Below are 17,459 nucleotides of genomic sequence, written 5' to 3' on the forward strand. Positions count from 1 at the left end.
CATCCACAATTTTACAATAGGTTCCAGTGGTCTGACGGAATTCAATGAGACTTTCACCTGTAGCTAAAATCAACATTATCATCATAGCCTTGTGAATCAGGTAACAATACTATTTCTCATCATTTGATTTATGACAATCATTTATATACAGTAAATGCCTTGACTCACTCCCATTCGGGAAAGATTTCGTCAGGAAAATGAACACTTCTCACGAGTCCCAGATACAATCCTCAATGGAAGGTGCTCTCGTCTGAACACGCCGCTCCCAATTGACGGAATGTCTCGGTTTGATCGTCTGGAATCATTGTCCTGTCAGCGTTGGCTGCGCGTCCACATCGCAAGAACTGGACGCCCATCACTACCAAGCAAAACCACAGCTGCAAACACAGTCAAACATCAGGAGGTTAGTCACAAAATAAAGCGCTCATAAACTCTGTGTATAGAAGGAGAAGCTCCAGTGGAGAACGTCATAACCTCCATGCATCTTAGGAGCAGCTTCAGTTTTGCACCCAATCAGGATAGAGGAACGGCTGCCTTCTTAAATGAATGAAGTACAAAATAAACACCTGCAATCCACTAAAATATGTCCTGAAAATTAAAATTCAGCAGCACAAAGTTGCCATATGGATATGCAAGAACACAAGAAATAGGAGCAGGAGTAGACCATTCAGCCCCTCGAGCCTGCTCCGCCATTCAATACAATCATGGCTGATCTTGGGCTTTGATTCCATCTTCCCACCCATTCCCCTTTTCCCTTGATTCCTTGACAGACCAAAAATCTGTCTATCCTGGTCTTAAATATTTTCAATGATGGAGCATCCACAACCCTCTGGGGTAGAGAATTCCCAAGATTCACAATCTTTTGAGTGAAGGAATTTCTCCTCATCTCAGTCCTAAATGATTAGCCCCTTATCCTGAGACTGTGCCCCCGTGTTCTAGATTCCCCAGTCAGGGGAAACAACCTCTCAGTATCTACCCTGTCAAACCCCTTCAGAATCCTATAGGTTTCAATGAGATCACCTCTCATTCTTCTAAACTCCAGAGAATATAGACCCAGTTTACTCAGCCTCTCATTATAGGACAACCCGCTCATCCCAGGGACCAATCTAGTGAACCTTCGCTGTACTGTCTCCAATACAAGTATATCCTTCCTTAAATATAGAGGCCAAAACTGTACACAGTATTCCAGGTGTGGTCTCAGAAAAACCCTGTACAGTTACAGCAAGAGTTTCTTATTCCTGTACTCCAAGCCCCTTGCACCACACCATTTGCCTTCCTAATTGCTGTACTTGCATGCTAACTTTCTGTGTTCCTTCTAAAGTCCCTCTGAACATCAACATTTATAGGTTTCACACCTTTAAAAAAAAATTCTTCTTTTCTATTCTTACTACCAAAGTGAATAACCTCACACTTCCCCGCATTCGACCCCATCTTCCACCTTGTTGTCCATTCATTTACCCTGTCTATATCTCTTTGTAGCCTCTTTGTGTCCTCCTCACAGCTTACATTCCCACCTAGCTTTGTGTTGTCAGCAAACATTGATACATTAGAATCACAGAATCATTGAATGATTACAGCACAGAAGGAGGCCATTCGGCCTTTCATGCCTGTGCCGCCTCTCTGCAAGAGTAACTCATTTAGTCCCATTCCCCTGCCACCTTGCAATTTTTTTCTCTTCAGATAATGATCCAATTCTTTCTTGAAAGCCACGATTGAATCTGCCTCCACCACACTCAGGCAGTGTATTCCAGATACCAACCACTCGCTGCGTGAAAAAGTTTTTTCTTGTGTCGCCATTGCTTCTTTTACCAATCACCTTAAGTCTGTGCCCTCTGGTTCTTGACCCTTCCACCAATGGGAACAGTGTCTCACTATCTACTTTGCCCAGAACCCTCATGATTTTGAATACATCTATTAAATCTCCTCTCAACTTTCTCTTTGTCATGCAACTGAAGTGCCTCATTCTTGGAACCATTCACGTGAATCTTTTCTGCACTCTCTCCAATGCCTTCACATCCTTCCTAAAGTGTGGCACCCAGAACTGAACACAATACTCCAGTTGAGGCTGAACCATTGGCTGGGATTTTCTGGTCCCACCATCACAGGACCCAGCACAGGGGATGTGGCAGCCCAGCCAAAAGTTCATTGACTTCTGGCAGAACTGGATGATCCTGGTGGTTGACAGGGCCAGAACTTCCGTCCCATTGTTTTATCCAGATTTATCATAACTTCCTTGCTTTTGAACTCCATGTCCCTATCGATAAAGCCCAGAATCCAGTATGCTTTATAAACTTGCTTGCTCAACCTGCTCTGCCACCTTCAATGATTTGCACACATGTCCCTCTGCTCTTGCACTCTATTTAGAATTGGATTATATTGCTTCTCTTCGTTTTTGCTACCAAGTATATCACTTTGCACTTGTCTGCACTAAATTTCATTACTCTCAGTCCCTTTGTCTAAGTCATTAATATTGTAAAAGCTGAGGCCCAAGCACTGATCCTTGAGGCACTCCGCTAGTCAAGGTCTGCCAACTTGAAAATGTCCCAATTATCCTCACTCTCTGCTTCCTGTCCATTAACCAATCCTCCATCCATGCTAATATATCACCCCCAACTCTATGAGCCTTTTTCTTATGCATTATCTTTCGTGTGGCACCTTATCAAATGCTTTTTGGAAATACAAGTGTACTACATCTACTGGTTCCCCTTTATCTACCCTATTAGTTACATTCTCAAAGATCTCGAATAAATTTGGCAAACACGATTTCCCTTATCATAAGGCCATGTTGGTTTTGTCTATTCATACTATGATTTTCTAAGTGCATTGTTAAGACTCCCTTAATAATAGATTCCAACATCTTTCCAATGACTGATGTCAGGCTAACTGGCCTGTAGTTCCCTGCTTTCTTTCTTCCTCCTTTCTTGAACAGCAGTATTACATTTGCTAACTTTCAATCCACTGGGATCATTCCAGGACTTAGGATTTTTTTGGAAAACCATAACCAACGCATCCAGTATATCTGTAGCTGCCTCTTTTAAAATGCTAGGATATAGGTCATCAGGTCCTGAGGATTTGTTGGATTTTCATCCCTTAAGTTTCTCCAAAGCTTTTCTCTGCTGATATTAATTACCTTAAATTCCTCACACTTATTAGCCGCTAGGTTATGATATATTCCTGGCATGTAATTTGTGGTTTCTACTGGAAAGACAGGCATAAAATATTTGTCCAATGTCTCTGCCATTTCCTCATTCCCCATGATAATTTTTTTCTGTCTCTGCTTCTAAGGGGACAATGTTTACTTTAGCTACTCTCCTCCTTTTCATATACTTGTAAAAGCTCCTGCAATCTGCTTTTATATTCCTGGCTTGTTTACTGTCATATTCTGTCTTTTCCCTTTTATCAACCTTTTGGTAGCCCTTTGCTGGTTTCTAGAACAAACCCAATCCTCAGGCTTATTACTATCCTTTGCAACATTGTAAGCCTCATTTTTTAATCTAATATTATCCTTAACTTCCTTAGTGTGCCACGGATGGGTCTTTTTTGCTTTTTTTTAATGGAATGTATTTTGTTGAACATTTTGAATTGTTTCTTGACATGTTTTCTACCTTTTATTTACTGCCATAGCTTGTGGTCTATTTACCCAATAAATCTTAGCCAGTTCTCCCCTCATATCTACTTAATAGGCTTTCTTGAAGTTCATGGTTCTGATTTGGGATTGGAGAATGTCACTTTCAACCTTAATATGGAAGTTAAGACACGGGTAGCAGAGATTTGGATGACCTCAAGTTTATGAAGGGTAGAATGTGGGAGACCAGCCAGGAGTGTGTTAGAATAGACGTGTCTAGAGGTAACAAAGACATGGATGAGGGTTTCAGCAGTGGATCAGCTGAGATGGGGTGAAATTGGGCGATGTTATGGAGGTGGAAATAGACGTTCTTGATGACAGAGTGGATTTGTGGTGAGAAGCTCACCTCAGGGTCAGATATGACACTAAGGTTGTGAACAGACGGATTCAGCCTCATAGTTGCCAGGGAGTGGGGTGAAGTTGGTGGCGAGGGAATGGAGTTTGTAGTGGGACCGAAAACAGTGGCTTCAGTCTTCCCAATATTTGATTGGAGGAAATCTCTGCTCATCCAATACTGGATGTCAGATAAGCAGCCTGATAATTTACTAACAGTGGAGGAGTTGAGAGAGGTGGGGGTGAGGTAGAGCTGGGTGTCATCACCGTACATGTGAAAACTAACACTGTGCTTTCGGATGGTGTCATTGAGGGGCAGCATGTAGGTGAGAAATAGGAGGGGGCCAAGGATAGATCCTTGGGGGGACACCAGAGGTAACGTTGCAGGAGCAGGAAGAGAAGCCATTTCCAGTGATTCTCTGGCTCCGATTAGATAGATAAGAATGGAACCAGGTGAGAGCAGGTCCCACCCAGGAGAAAATGCCACCCAGCCCATTGATTCTACTCCTTCACCAGGTTTGGACAGTGACACAATCCCACCCATTTTACCTCCTGAGGAAAACATTGGATTAGTTTAGCTCAGCCTCCTTGAGATAACTCAAATGAGGCTCTGGCACGTCCATGTAACTCAATGAGACTTTCTCCATTCCTTGCAACTGCCATCCATCACATTGCATTTAACCCTTCCCCCAGCTGTACCTTCCCCTGCTAAACATTCACTCTGTTCCCAAACAGACCTTCACACAGGATCGTTTTTAAAAAATTGTCATAAATTGACACAAATCATCTTGTTTGAAGCTTTTTAAAAAATATATAATGAACCAAAAGTGGACTTTGACCAGAAAACAAGTCTGGTATCTAAGTAGAATGTGGCTTCTAATTTTTGAAAAGGGCTAAGTTAAGGAAGGAATATTCTGGAACTTACCAAGTAAGATATGAAGCACAGATAGGCGACTGCCACGATTGCTGCCACAATATAAAACACCATCAGCTGCAGACCCCAAATGTAATCGACCACAAAATATATGTTAATGCAGCAGATGATCAGAATGATAATTCCACCAATAATCTTCCACACTCTGGAGGGAAATAAGAAGAATCGAGAGAGTATTAGTGTTATGCCATGGAATCGTGGAGCTCTCTTGATGCAGATTCAGACAAGCCATCTCGTCTGCTGCATCACTCAAGGTGAACTCTTTGCTCTGTGCAGAGTGACCTGACTTGAATGCAAGTGTCATTTGCTGACCAAGACAACCAAATCCTGATTGAGGACTGAGATCCACTCAACAGTGTCTGGATGTCCAATCAATGTTGCTCTTAGGAACAAACCGGCCGCATCATGAGCTACCAGCTAACATTGAAAACCATTTCGCCTGCGAGTGTTAACATCACGGTTGTTCTGTAGTCCAAGTGTTGTCTCCTCTAGGTGTACTCACCTGTTGCTTTCCGTTGAGTTATGCCTGAATGGCTGAACAGTTTGCACTCAAGGCATGAAAAAACCTCTTTGCGTGGATGTAGAATGTGCCACACAATAAATCTATTCATGCAAAATGATGAGCAGCATCTGAGGTACATTCTCTGTCAGGGTACCCCCATATATTCTGCATTCAGCCTTGTGTTTCTGCGCATTTTGTGCGATGTGTCACATTCTACTTTTTGCGCGTGCAAATGCACTTTGGAAATGAAAGGTTTCTCTCGCTCACAAAAAAATTGTTTCATAAAGTCAGCAGCTTCTGCGCACAGGGTAAATAACATCAAATATCAAAGAGCCACCATTTTGATTTCCATCTATTTAAAATGGCTGATCAGAGGGCCTTCAGGATTTGCTAACAGCCAGAGCCTCCATCCCTATTAGATTCCCATCTTTTGCAAGCATGTCAATGGGAAGTTAGACTGAACAGAAGACTTGCAAGTGCACATATCTCTCTGAAATACTTTGCATACCTCCCACAGGACAGCACTTAAGATTGGAGAGATGGAAAATCCGATCTTGCCAATCCAAGCCATTGCTTCCTGGCCAGCAGCACCACATTACCTGAGTTTGCTTTGCTGTTCATAGGCACTGAGTACATTCTGTTTGTAGTGAAGAAGAGTCAAACGGACTTGAAATGTCAACTGTTTCTCTCTCCACAGATGCTGTCAGAACTGCTGAGTTTTTCCAGCATTTTCTGTTTTTATTTCAGATTCCCAGCGTCCACAGTATTTTGCTTTTATATTTTGTTTGCTGTTGCACTCTGACAGCATATAGACAGTACTGGGACTGAGTCATGCTCTGTTTTGGTACAGTTAATCTGTAACTTCTCCCTTAGTTGCTTGTTTCCCCCACACACCCCCTCTTCGCTCTGTAGTTCAGTATATTGGTGCCAGGTGGTCACCTTCTAGTTCCTCACCAATGAGGCTATTCTGCATGTGTGAGGCTAGATAGAGTGAGTGAGAGCAGGGGAATCAGATTACTTACAGGCCATTGACGAAATCGTGCATTACTGAGCTCATACTTGTAAACGTCAATATCGGGATCAGTGCAAATGGCAGCTGCAAAGAGTTGAAAGGTCACCTGTTAGAGCTGGGTCAGGAGGGCTGTGCCACCATGAATTAAACCAGAATTATACAGATACAAATCATAACGAGAACACAAGCCCAGGCCCATCTCCTTCTACAGTCCATGTACCATCCACGCTGACTGATGCGGGAAACCCCACTTGTCCAACCCTAAACCACAAATACTCACTGCTACATTTACAACAGATTCATCTGACCCCAAAGGTAGAATCACTCCATCGGCACTCACATCTCGAGTGGCAGCAGCAGTGAGACACTGTCTGTCTGGAATTTTGGCACCCGAAAGTTATCTGACAACAGCTTCAACATTTTATCACAATGCACTGATTCTGAGCTCATTATTTATATAACAGATCAGAAGTATCATCCTGTAGAATGCAAGAACAAGAAATGGCCATTAAGTCTATCAATTTCTTTCACCCGTGGCTCAATGGGTAATACTCTTGCCTCTGATTCACAAGGTTCTGGGTTCAAGTCCCACTCCAGAGGCTTGAGCACAAGAATCAAGGCTAATACTCCACTGCTGTGCTATAAGACCATAAGACATAGGAGCAGAAATTAGGCCATTCGGCCCATCGAGTCTGCTCCACCATTCAATCATGGCTGATAAATTTCTCAACCCCATTCTTCTGCCTTCTCCCCGTAACCTTTGATCCACTTACCAATCAAGAACCTATCTATCTCGGTCTTAAATACACTCAATGACCTGGCCTCCACAGCCTTCTGTGGCAATGAATTCCATAGATTCACCACTCTCTGGCTAAAGAAGTTTCTCCTCATCTCTGTTCTAAAAGGTCTTCCCTTTACTCTGAGGCTGTGCCCTTGGGTCCTAGTCTCTCCTACTAATGGAAACATCTTCCCCACGTCCACTCTATCCAGGCCTTTCAGTATTCTGTAAGTTTCAATCAGATCCCCCCTCATCCTTCTAAACTCCATCGAGTATAGACCCAGAGTCCTCAAACATTCCTCATATGTTAAGCCTTTCAATCCTGGGATCCTGAGGGAGTGCAGTGTCAATTCTAATAATTGCATCTTATGGAAGAATGAGTCCACAGCTAGTCTTTTGCCTTAAGCAGGTTTATATCTAAGACAGCTCCACAGAGTTACAGACTCTCTCAGTTTCTCCCACCCCAATGTTACAGTTGTCTTCATTTATAGGTGAGCCAATACTTAACACCTGTTTTAACAAAGCAATTGTCTTAATGTAATTGCTATACAATGTAATCGCTGATACATTGACAGATTCTTAAAGCTTCTGAAAAATTCAAGAACTTTTTTTTCCAACACAAAAAAGGAAACAAAGTCATGTATGTTCACATTATAGATCCCACATTTCCTTCACCATATATATCTATAAATAATTACAAAGCAAAAAATATTGGACTTTCATTTTGTGACTCTAACAAATGAAGTTCCTCTTCCAATACATTTAATAATTTCTTAGAACAGGCATTTCCTTTTGTAAAACAGTCTCATCGTTGGAGACTTGTGTCAACCCATCGTATCTTAGAGATCTCTCTCCTCTCTAACATTTCTTTTATGCTGGCTAGGTCTATTCTTAGCCTTTTCTCAGCGACACTTTTCATTGAATGAACATTATCCCAAGAGACCGGTTATCAATATAACATTCTATGGGCAAACTTTTCTCACATTGCCCCTTGTATAGTATTTCTGTCAGTATCTTGGATAAGTAGACTCCCATATCTATCGCTTCTACTAACACCAGTGTTTCAGCAGCTAAGGTACTTTTCACTACCCTTTTTATTTTCTTGGCTTCCCAACCAAATGGGCACCACTTATCATTCTTTCCCACCAAGAATATGATAAACCCTGCTGTGCTGGAGTACCCATCTGGAAGATTGGCATGTGAAGCATCGCTTAAAATGACCAACCTCATATCTTCTGGTTCACCCAAGTGTGCATTTCTTTGAATTTAATTTTTTTAAATGTTTTATTTGCTCTCAGAACTTCCTCAACTGTAGCATGTTTCGTCGTGGTACTTAGTTCCAACACGTCATAACTAGCGTCAGGCCTAGTCTGAGTGCATAACCAGTTCAACTGCCCAATCAAACTTGTCAACTGTTCTGTTTCTGGTTCATTTTCGGAACTCACACTGCGTTTTCTGGCTTTCCACATCTTTACCTCATTTTGCCAATCTGTGGGTGTTATCTCCTGTCCTTCATCTTGCACATTTAGTCAATGTTAGTATTTGACAGTGGCTTTTCCTGCTCCCCCTATGATGAAGGCATCCCTCCATTCATTGGCCTCTTCTGGCATAAATATTAACCTCGTTCCTACTTTGGGTAGCTGCCCTTTTGGATGAATAGCCTTATCTTGTGCTTCAGTGTTATTTTGTTCATCGTCAGTCGACCCTGTATTTACTGACATCTACTCCTCATAACTGCCCAATGTGTGTGTGGGGTGTGGTGTGCCTGTGTCTGTGTGTGTCTGTGTGTGGTGTGTGGTGTGAATGTGTGTGGTGTGCCTGTGTCTGTGTGTGGTGTGTGGTGTGAATGTGTGTGGTGTGCCTGTGTCTGTGTGTGTCTGTGTGTAGTGTGAATGTGTGTGGTGTGCCCGTGTCTGTGTGTGTCTGTGTGTGGTGTGTGGTGTGAATGTGTGTGGTGTGTCAGTGTCTGTGTGTGGTGTGTGGTGTGTCTGTGTATGGTGTGTCTGTGTCCGTGTGTGGTGCAAGATGCCTCTTCACTTTCTATGTCCTGTTCTGAAAAGCCATAGTCAGTACCAATTAATCTTGAATAATGTACCCTAACAATTTGCCACTCTTTCCACCCTTCTCTTTTGTAATATATTATGTCTGCTTGTCTAACCTGTATTCCCGATAGCCTTATCCGGTGCCATAAGGCTTTGCCAACTTTTCTCCGAACCCTCAGCTTTAATGAAAGCTTTCCTGCCTGCATGCAAAGCATTCAAGCGAGCAGAAAAAGTAGAGCTAATGCTCATCCCTTCAAGCGCAGGAGGAGCATCCGATAGCACCAATGGCAACTTCCGATTCCTTCTGTACACCAACTGGTATAGGCTGTAGCCCCCAACCATTTGCAAAGAGTTCTTTGCACGTACTGTCCATGCCAGCGCGCCATCTGCAATTTGCAATCTAGTTTATCAGCCAGTATTTTATGTAACATGTCATCTATCACTGCATGGTTTCTCTCACACAGACCATTACTGAATGGGCTTTCAGCCAATGTGCATAACTATGATATTCAAATTTTCACACGTCTCGAAATTCCTCGTTTGCAAATTCCCCACCTTTATCCGTCAGGAATTTCGTTTGTGTTCCTAATCTGGTGCCTACCCATTTCTCCATGATATTATCGACAATGGTCCATTTTTCCTTACCATGGATAGGCTAAATTTGATTGCCATATCTATAAAGTGTGGTGAAAAAATACCCGTATCCTTGTCCCATACTTTTAAGCCCATTATCACTGCATCGTTAAATTCCCTGGCTAGTGGCAAGGTCACAACAGGGTGTGGTGGTGTCCTTCCATATTTAATATAAATGTCACACTTGCATGAGTAAAATGTATATCCACAGCTTTCCTGAACACAATCGCTCTGTTACTCATGTCCAACAACATCTGAGCCCTTTTCATCGCAGGTCAACTTAACAACAGAGGTATCTCACTAGAAACTACATCAGTACTGATGAACAGACGGATCCCTGCTATTCTGCAAGGGACGACTACTCTTTTGGAAGACATTAGGGTGTTATCATCTCCAAACCTGAAGCAGGTAGAGCTTTCATATTCCTTAACCTTCTGCCAATCTGCCTCATCGAGTGATTCCAGGTAGCAGTTAAGCCAATCCACCCCGCACACTGTGGAAGTGCAACCGCTATCTAAAACTGCGCAGTTAAATGAATCAGCCATCAAAATACTCATCACCAGATTCAAACGCCCAGTGACCAACACAATTCCTTCATGGCAGTCACCATCATCGTTTTCAGCCTCAGAATTATTTGTTTCATGAGTTACTTCAAAAACACAATACTTTTGCTGCGGGCAATTCATTGCGTAACGATACTTAGAATCACACCGATTAACTATTCCCAGTGCATTTCTCAGATTCAAGCACCAACGGTCGCTGTCCCAGACCCACCTTTTGTCTCGACTCTTAACTTGGCTAAAAGTGTGACTACTTTCAGACCGGTCAGCAGCCCCGTCTTTGTACTGGAACCATCGCCTAATATTTTGTCGATCCCAGAATTTGGCCACTATGGAATCCTCCATCCTTTGCTTCACCACATAGTTGTCTGTATTTGCTAGGAAAGTAGCTGGAAATGACTGTTTCCCCAAAAAGGTTTAGGCCAGCAGCCATTTGGTCTTGGAGGGAATCTTTCCCATGGAATTGAACCCCCGCCAATACCAAAAGACATGAGAAATGCGCGCACAATCAAGTAACTTAAATGCCAATGCACACTCCCAGGTTTCAAGATTTAATTTTTTCAGTCTCTTTTACCACTTAAAGGCCATAATATATTCCTCCATGGACAGATCATCTGTTTTCTTAAATCGATCAGAGGCTGACCATACTTCATATGCTTCCAACAAATCATCCTTTTTGTAGGACTTAAAAACTGTAATAGAAGGGTCAGTCCCTCTTCATCACCCTAGTCATTCATTTCCATTTCCAAAAATACTTTACTGCTAATTGTACTTTTTTCTGGTAATGACAAAGGCAAAGCCATACCTTGCTTTTTCTGGGGCAAAGAGGTAACCTGTGTCCATGACCTTGCTTTTTTATTGCTGATATGGGTCAGACTCAGAGAGAGAAAAAGAATCGGTGGATATTCAGAGTTTGAGGTTTCCCCATGTCTTTCTGCCATCCTGTGGATGTGTCAGCAGCTGTCTGCTTCTTTCCTTTTTCTCTCTCTCAGAGGATGAAGACAAAACTTCTTCAGCAACCAATCACCAAAGCTCAATGTTCATCCCCTGTTAATTCCAATAATTGTATCTTATGGAAGAATGAGTCCGCAGCTAGTCTTTTGCCTTAAGCAGGTTTATCTCTAAGACAGCTCAGCAGAGTTACAGACTCTCGCAGTTCCTTCCACCCCAATGTTACAGCTGACTTTATTTATACTCTTTCGGGCATAACTGTCTTCCTTTATGGGTGAGCCAATGCCTAACACCTTAACGATGTAATTGCTATACAATGTAATTGCTGCTACATTGACATGCAGCCGGGGTCGAGTTCTGGTCATAAACCAGCTGATCACTGCCATGTTGTGGTATCGGCTGGTCACTTTGACCCCTCCCCCGGGCTTTGTCACAAGAATCCAGAAATTGTTAGTAGACTTCTTCTGGGACAGAAGATTGCACTGGGTCGCTGCTGAGGTTCTGAGTCTCCCGCTTAGGGAGGGTGGTCAGGCGCTAGTGTGCCTACGCACGCAGGTGGCGACTTTCCACCTTCAGACCCTGCAGCGATACCTCTACGTCGAGCCTCCTCCTAGATGGTGTGCCCTGATGACGTATTTCTTCCGTCAGGTGCACGGCCTGAATTATGACGTGCAGCTCCTGTTTATAGAGCAGAGGGGCCTCGGTGGCTCCTTGCAGGCTTTGCCCGTCTTTTACCAGGACCTGATCAAAGTCTGGAACATGATCGCCTCGCGACGCAGCTCTCCCCAGTCAGGAGTAGCGGCTATCGTCAGAGAGCCGCTGCTCAGGAATCCGTCCCTCCGTCCTTTTCAGTGGTTGGAGGAGAGGAGGGCTGTGGCCGCAGGGGTGACCAGGATCGGGGACGTGCTGGGTGGCGGAGGACTGGGCTGGATGCTCCCGCAGGAGTTGGCGCAACGTGCGTCTGTGAGTGTCCAGGTCGCAGCCGATGCCATCCAAGACCTGAGAACGGTCGTGCTCGGACCCGACGTTATTTTGGGTCTTGAGGTTGCCCAGGTGCGCGGTGGTCTTCCGTCTGAGCGTTCCCCTGTTCGGACAGAATTCCACATTGGCCCCAAGCCCCGAACCCTCCCTCGGGTGCTGGTGCCCCGCAATATGAGCCGCCTCGGGGACATGCCCTCTGTGTCATTTGGCACGGCAAAGAGGGGCTTTTTGTACGGACTGCTGCTGCACACCTTCCATTTTCTCGCCCTTGTCCGTCGACCGGACACGCCCTGGCGTGCCTTGTTGCCGTCCGGCGGCGGAGGCCCCCGATGGGAGGCCCTCTACGAAGGTGTCCTCCCCCTTTCTATCGGGGACCTGGGTTGGAGGGTGTTGCATGCAGCAGTCCCTTATAATAAGAGGATGCATAGGTTCACGGACTCTCAGGACACATGCCCTTTTTGCGGTCTTGTGGAGTCCGTGGACCATGCATATATAGGGTGTGGTAGGCTGCACTCCCTTTTTAGTTATTTGAAAAACCTTTTATTGATGTTTTGTTTGCACTTCAGCCCCACGCTCCTGATCTATGGGCACCCGGTGCGGAAGGGGGTCGGGAAGGAGGAGGACCTCCTCGTGAACCTGCTCCTGGGCCTGGCCAAGTTGGCCATTAACAGGTCCAGGCAGCGGGTGATCGACGGGGGAGTCCCGCCCGATTGTTTGTCCCTCTTCCGCGGCTACGTTCGCTGCCGGATGTCCCTGGAGAAGGAGCACGCAGTGTCTGCTGGCACTCTCGAGGCCTTCCGTTCTTGGTGGGCACCGCGGGGACTGGGGTGTTTTGTTGACCCCTTTAATCACATTTTGATTTAAAGTTTGTAAGGTTCCTTTAAATTTTGTTCTTGGTTTTACAGCTGACCTGAATTAGGGGCTGTGCCTGATTTATCCCAATTTTGTTGATTTGGTTTAATTGGTTTCACTTAAAAGATTATTGACATGCAGCACTGTTGGAGGTGCTGTCTTTTGGATGAGACATTAAACCAAGGCCCTGTCCGCCCTCTCAGGTGGATGTAAAAGATGCCATGGCACTATTTCAAAGAAAAGCATGGGGCCTCTCCTCGGAGTCCTGGCCAATGTTTATCCATCAATAAACATCACTGAAACAGATTGTCTGGGCATGATCACATTGCTGTTTGTGGGAGCTTGCTATGCGCAAATTAGCGCTGCATTTCCTACATTACAACAGTGACTGCATGTCAAAAGTACTTCATTGGCTATAAAGTGCTTTAAGATGTCTGGTGGTTGTGCAAAGCGCTATCTAAATGCAAGTCTTGCTTTTCTTTTATGCACAATGCATATATAAGCTACCCTATCATGAACTCTAATCACCCAGTTAACCCCCTCACACAATCCATATACACCCTACCCTATCATGGACTTTACCCCATCAATTGAATCCCCTCCCACAGCCCATGTACGCTCTCCCCATCATGGACTTTGCCCGCCCATTCCATCTCATGAAAGAAAACTCGACAAAAACATCCCCTGATCCCAAAAAGTAATCAAGTGAAACTCCACAATATCAATCCATCTTAATTTCAATCAACAATTCTTCTCATTGCACCAGAATCCTTGTGTCCTGTTGAGTATTCAATCAACTCAGTATGGGCTTCCTCCCTGTACCCATCAATATCACTCCCAACCACAAATGTACTTGGGTATTTTTTGGAAGAAATTAGTTAACACAGCTTTGACTGTTTTTGCTTGGAGTTTGTTTCAGACAATTAATACACTGAGGGGGTAAAATGTTATTTTAAATCTTTGAGTCTTGTTCATTTTATCCCTGGTTTTACAAAGAACAAAGAAACTTGGGACAGGAGGATGGAAAAATTAAATGAACTTTTTTCAAGACTGAACCTCTTACTGATGTGACACTTGACAGTGTAGGAATTAATGGATTGGGATTTCTGTTTGTGTCAAAGGCCTGAATCGCAATTCCTCATTTTGCATCTGAGTCATCCAATATGTAATGATGCAATTGAACGGTAGCCAATCACAATCCAGCAACTAGGGTTGCCAGCCCTCCAGGATTGGCCTGGAGTCTCCAGCAATTGAAGATCAATCTCCAGGAGTGCAAACCTGGAGAAAAATCATCGGGACATGAAACAAGATCATTCTTTTTGCCATTTTCTTTGAACTTTTCTCTTTACAAGATATAGAAATATCAAAAATAGGGGGAAAAGGGCTGTTTTCCTGACAGTCAAGCATCACCCAATTGGGTAATGAGTCTTGTTGCTTTCCAGTTGGTGTAGGAAGGCAGTATGTCACAAGGATGGATGTGTTGGCTGACTAATGGCTGGAGCGTTAGGGCAAGTCATGTGATGGAACCTCCAGGAATACATTTAATCACAGCTAGTAACCCTAACAGCAACACTGCTCGAAGCATCAGTTCACTCAAGGAAATCAGGGATTGAGCAGGAAACAGTGTGATGTAACATAATCAGCCAGTGACTGTGTGCAAGCAAGGTTGCTAATGTAATCAGACAATAACCTGGTTTCAGAATGGCAACAGAACAACTGAGTTCAATTTAATATGACACAATAGCAATACAGACTCAGGCTCTGAAATTCTCCTGATCTCACAGCAGAGTTACACAGTCTGAGAGAGCCTGCACAGATTTTCAGGGCCTTAGTCTTAGCTGGGTTCAACCCCGCTAATCAATAATATTGAGGAGTACACTGTTTTTCCTTTGCAATGTAACTTGTGTGTTAGAGTTTCAATGGAATAAAAAAACTGGCTGGTTCTACAGAGTAAAGCTCCCTCTACAACGCCCCTTGCTTCAATTGACCTGAAGAAACTTGAAGCTAAAGAATAGCTTTTAATACCAAATCTTGAGTGACTGGGTCACAATTACACCCTCATAACCTGTAAAACATGTTTGGTGATCCATCTGAAACATTAATGGAAGTTGATTCCTTGAAGTTCTGGTATGAAGTAAACGACAATAACCAGGGACTTGAGCATATAATCTAGGCTGACACTCCAGTGTGATACTGAGGGAATGCTGCATTGTTGGAGGTGCCATCGTTCAAATGAGACAGTAAACCGAGGCCCCGTTTGCCCTATCAGGTGGTTGTAACAGATTTCATGGCAATATTTGAAGAAGAGCAGGGGAAATGGGATGAAGGGGTTGTCTTGTGAAGAGAAGTTGGACCTATACCAACTGGGATTTAGAAGAATGAGAGGTGGTCTTATTGAAACATATAAGACCCTGAGGGGACTTGACAGGGTGGATGCTGACAGGATGTTCCCCCTTGTGGGAGAGACTAGAACCAGGGGACACAATTTAAAAATTGGGGGTTTCCCATTTAAGACTGAGGTAAGGAGAAATGTTTTTCTCTCAGAGGGTCATCAATCTGTGGAATTCTCTTCCCCAGAGAGTAGTGGAGGCTGGCTCATTGAATATATTCAAGGCTGAGTTAGACAGATTTTTGATTGACAAGGGGGTCAAGGGTTATGGAGGACAGGCAGGAAAGTGGACTTGAGGCCACAATCAGTTCAGCCATGATCTTACTGAGTGGCGGAGCAGGCTGGAGGGGCCGAATGGCCTACTCCTGTTCCTAATTCTTGTGTTCTCCCTGGTGTCCTGGGCCAGTATCTATCCCTCAATCAACATCACTTGATGATTTCTGCCATTGCTGTTGCCAAAACCTGACACTCCAACCCCCTCTCCTCCCTCCGTAGGACTCCCCATCCCTCCCCACCCAAAAAGCCCCAGATTTATGAGTTCTGCATCCATGTTGTCTTCTTCCTGGTGACTGAGTGCAGTCTCAGCAATGCCCAATAATGCGTTCTGGCACTGCTGGCCGGCAGCTCTCGAGGGTGGGACTTCTGTCCCTGAGGGGTGGAGTTCCCACTTTCACCTCATTAGGGCCAGGCCCAGCGTGTTATCACTGTGGGGCAGCCTTTCCAAGGTTGGTTTTCTACGGAGGGGGAGGGGATGGGGGGGGGGGTGCTGAGGAAGGGCAGGGGGGGGTGGCAAGTAATACGCCCCCACCCTGTAAAATTCACTTATTCCAATGCTCTCCTGGCTGGCCATCTATCTTATACCCTCAAGATGAGATGTCAGTGTCACTGGCTGGGCCAGCACTTATTACCCATCCCTAATTGCCCCTTGAGAAGGTGGTGGTGAGCTGCCTTCTTGAACCGCTGCAGTCCATGTGGTGTAGGTACACCCACAGTGCTGTTAGGGAGGGAGTTCCAGGATTTTGACCCAGCGACAGTGAAGGAACGGCAATATATTTCCGAGTCAGGATGGTGAGTGGCTTGGAGGGGAACTTCCACAGTGGTGGTGTTCCTATCTATCTACTGCCCTTGCCCTTCTAGATGGTAGTGGTCGTGAGTTTGGAAGGTGCTGTCGAAGGAGCCTTGGTGAGTTGCTGCAGTGCATCTTGTAGAGGGTGCACACTGCTGCTACTGTGTGTCAGTGGTGGAGGGAGTGAATGTTTGTGGATGTGGTGCCAATCAAGCAGGCTGCTTTGTCCTGGATGGTGTCGAGCTTCTTGAGTGTTGTGGGAGCTGCACTCATCCAGGCAAGTGGAGAGTATTCCATCACACTCCTGACTTGTGCCTTGTAGATGGTGGACAGGCTTTGGGGAGTCAGGAGGTGAGTTACTCACCACAGAATTCCCAGCCTCTGACCTGCTCTTGTAGCCACAGTGTTTATATGGCTGGTCCAGTTCAGTTTCTGGTCAATGGTAACCCCCCAGGATGTTGATAGTGGGAGTTTCAACGGTAATGGCATTGAACATCAAGGTTAGATTCTCTCTTGTTGGAGACGGTCATTGCCTGGCACTTGTGTGGCACGAATATTACTTGCCACTTATCAGCCCAAGCCTGAATATTGTCCAGGTCTTGCTGCATTTGGACATGGACTGCTTCAGTATCTGAGGAGTTGCGAACGATATTGAACACTGCACAATCATCAGCGAACATCCCCACATCTGATCTGATGGTCATTGATGAAGCAGCTGAAGATGGTTGGGCCGAGGACACTACCCTGAGAAACTCCTGCAGTGATGTCCTGGAGCTGAGATGACTGACCTCCAACAACCAC

General features: G+C 44.7%; 1 protein-coding gene across 1 annotated transcript in view; it reads right to left on the minus strand.

Annotated features, from left to right (window-relative positions):
* Positions 1-212: 212 nt before the first annotated feature.
* Positions 213-17,459, minus strand: part of LOC121273337 (natural resistance-associated macrophage protein 2-like) — a 192,805-nt gene continuing 175,558 nt past the window's right edge. The window contains exons 11-13 of the mRNA XM_041180487.1: positions 6,417-6,490; positions 4,884-5,037; positions 213-377 (exon numbers count right to left, since the gene is read on the minus strand). Coding sequence (XP_041036421.1) covers positions 231-377; positions 4,884-5,037; positions 6,417-6,490 — 375 coding nt within the window. The 3' untranslated portion in view covers positions 213-230. The remainder of the gene's footprint in view (positions 378-4,883; positions 5,038-6,416; positions 6,491-17,459) is intronic.

The sequence above is a fragment of the Carcharodon carcharias genome, chromosome X (assembly GCF_017639515.1).
Source record: "Carcharodon carcharias isolate sCarCar2 chromosome X, sCarCar2.pri, whole genome shotgun sequence".
Taxonomy (NCBI): domain Eukaryota; kingdom Metazoa; phylum Chordata; class Chondrichthyes; order Lamniformes; family Lamnidae; genus Carcharodon; species Carcharodon carcharias.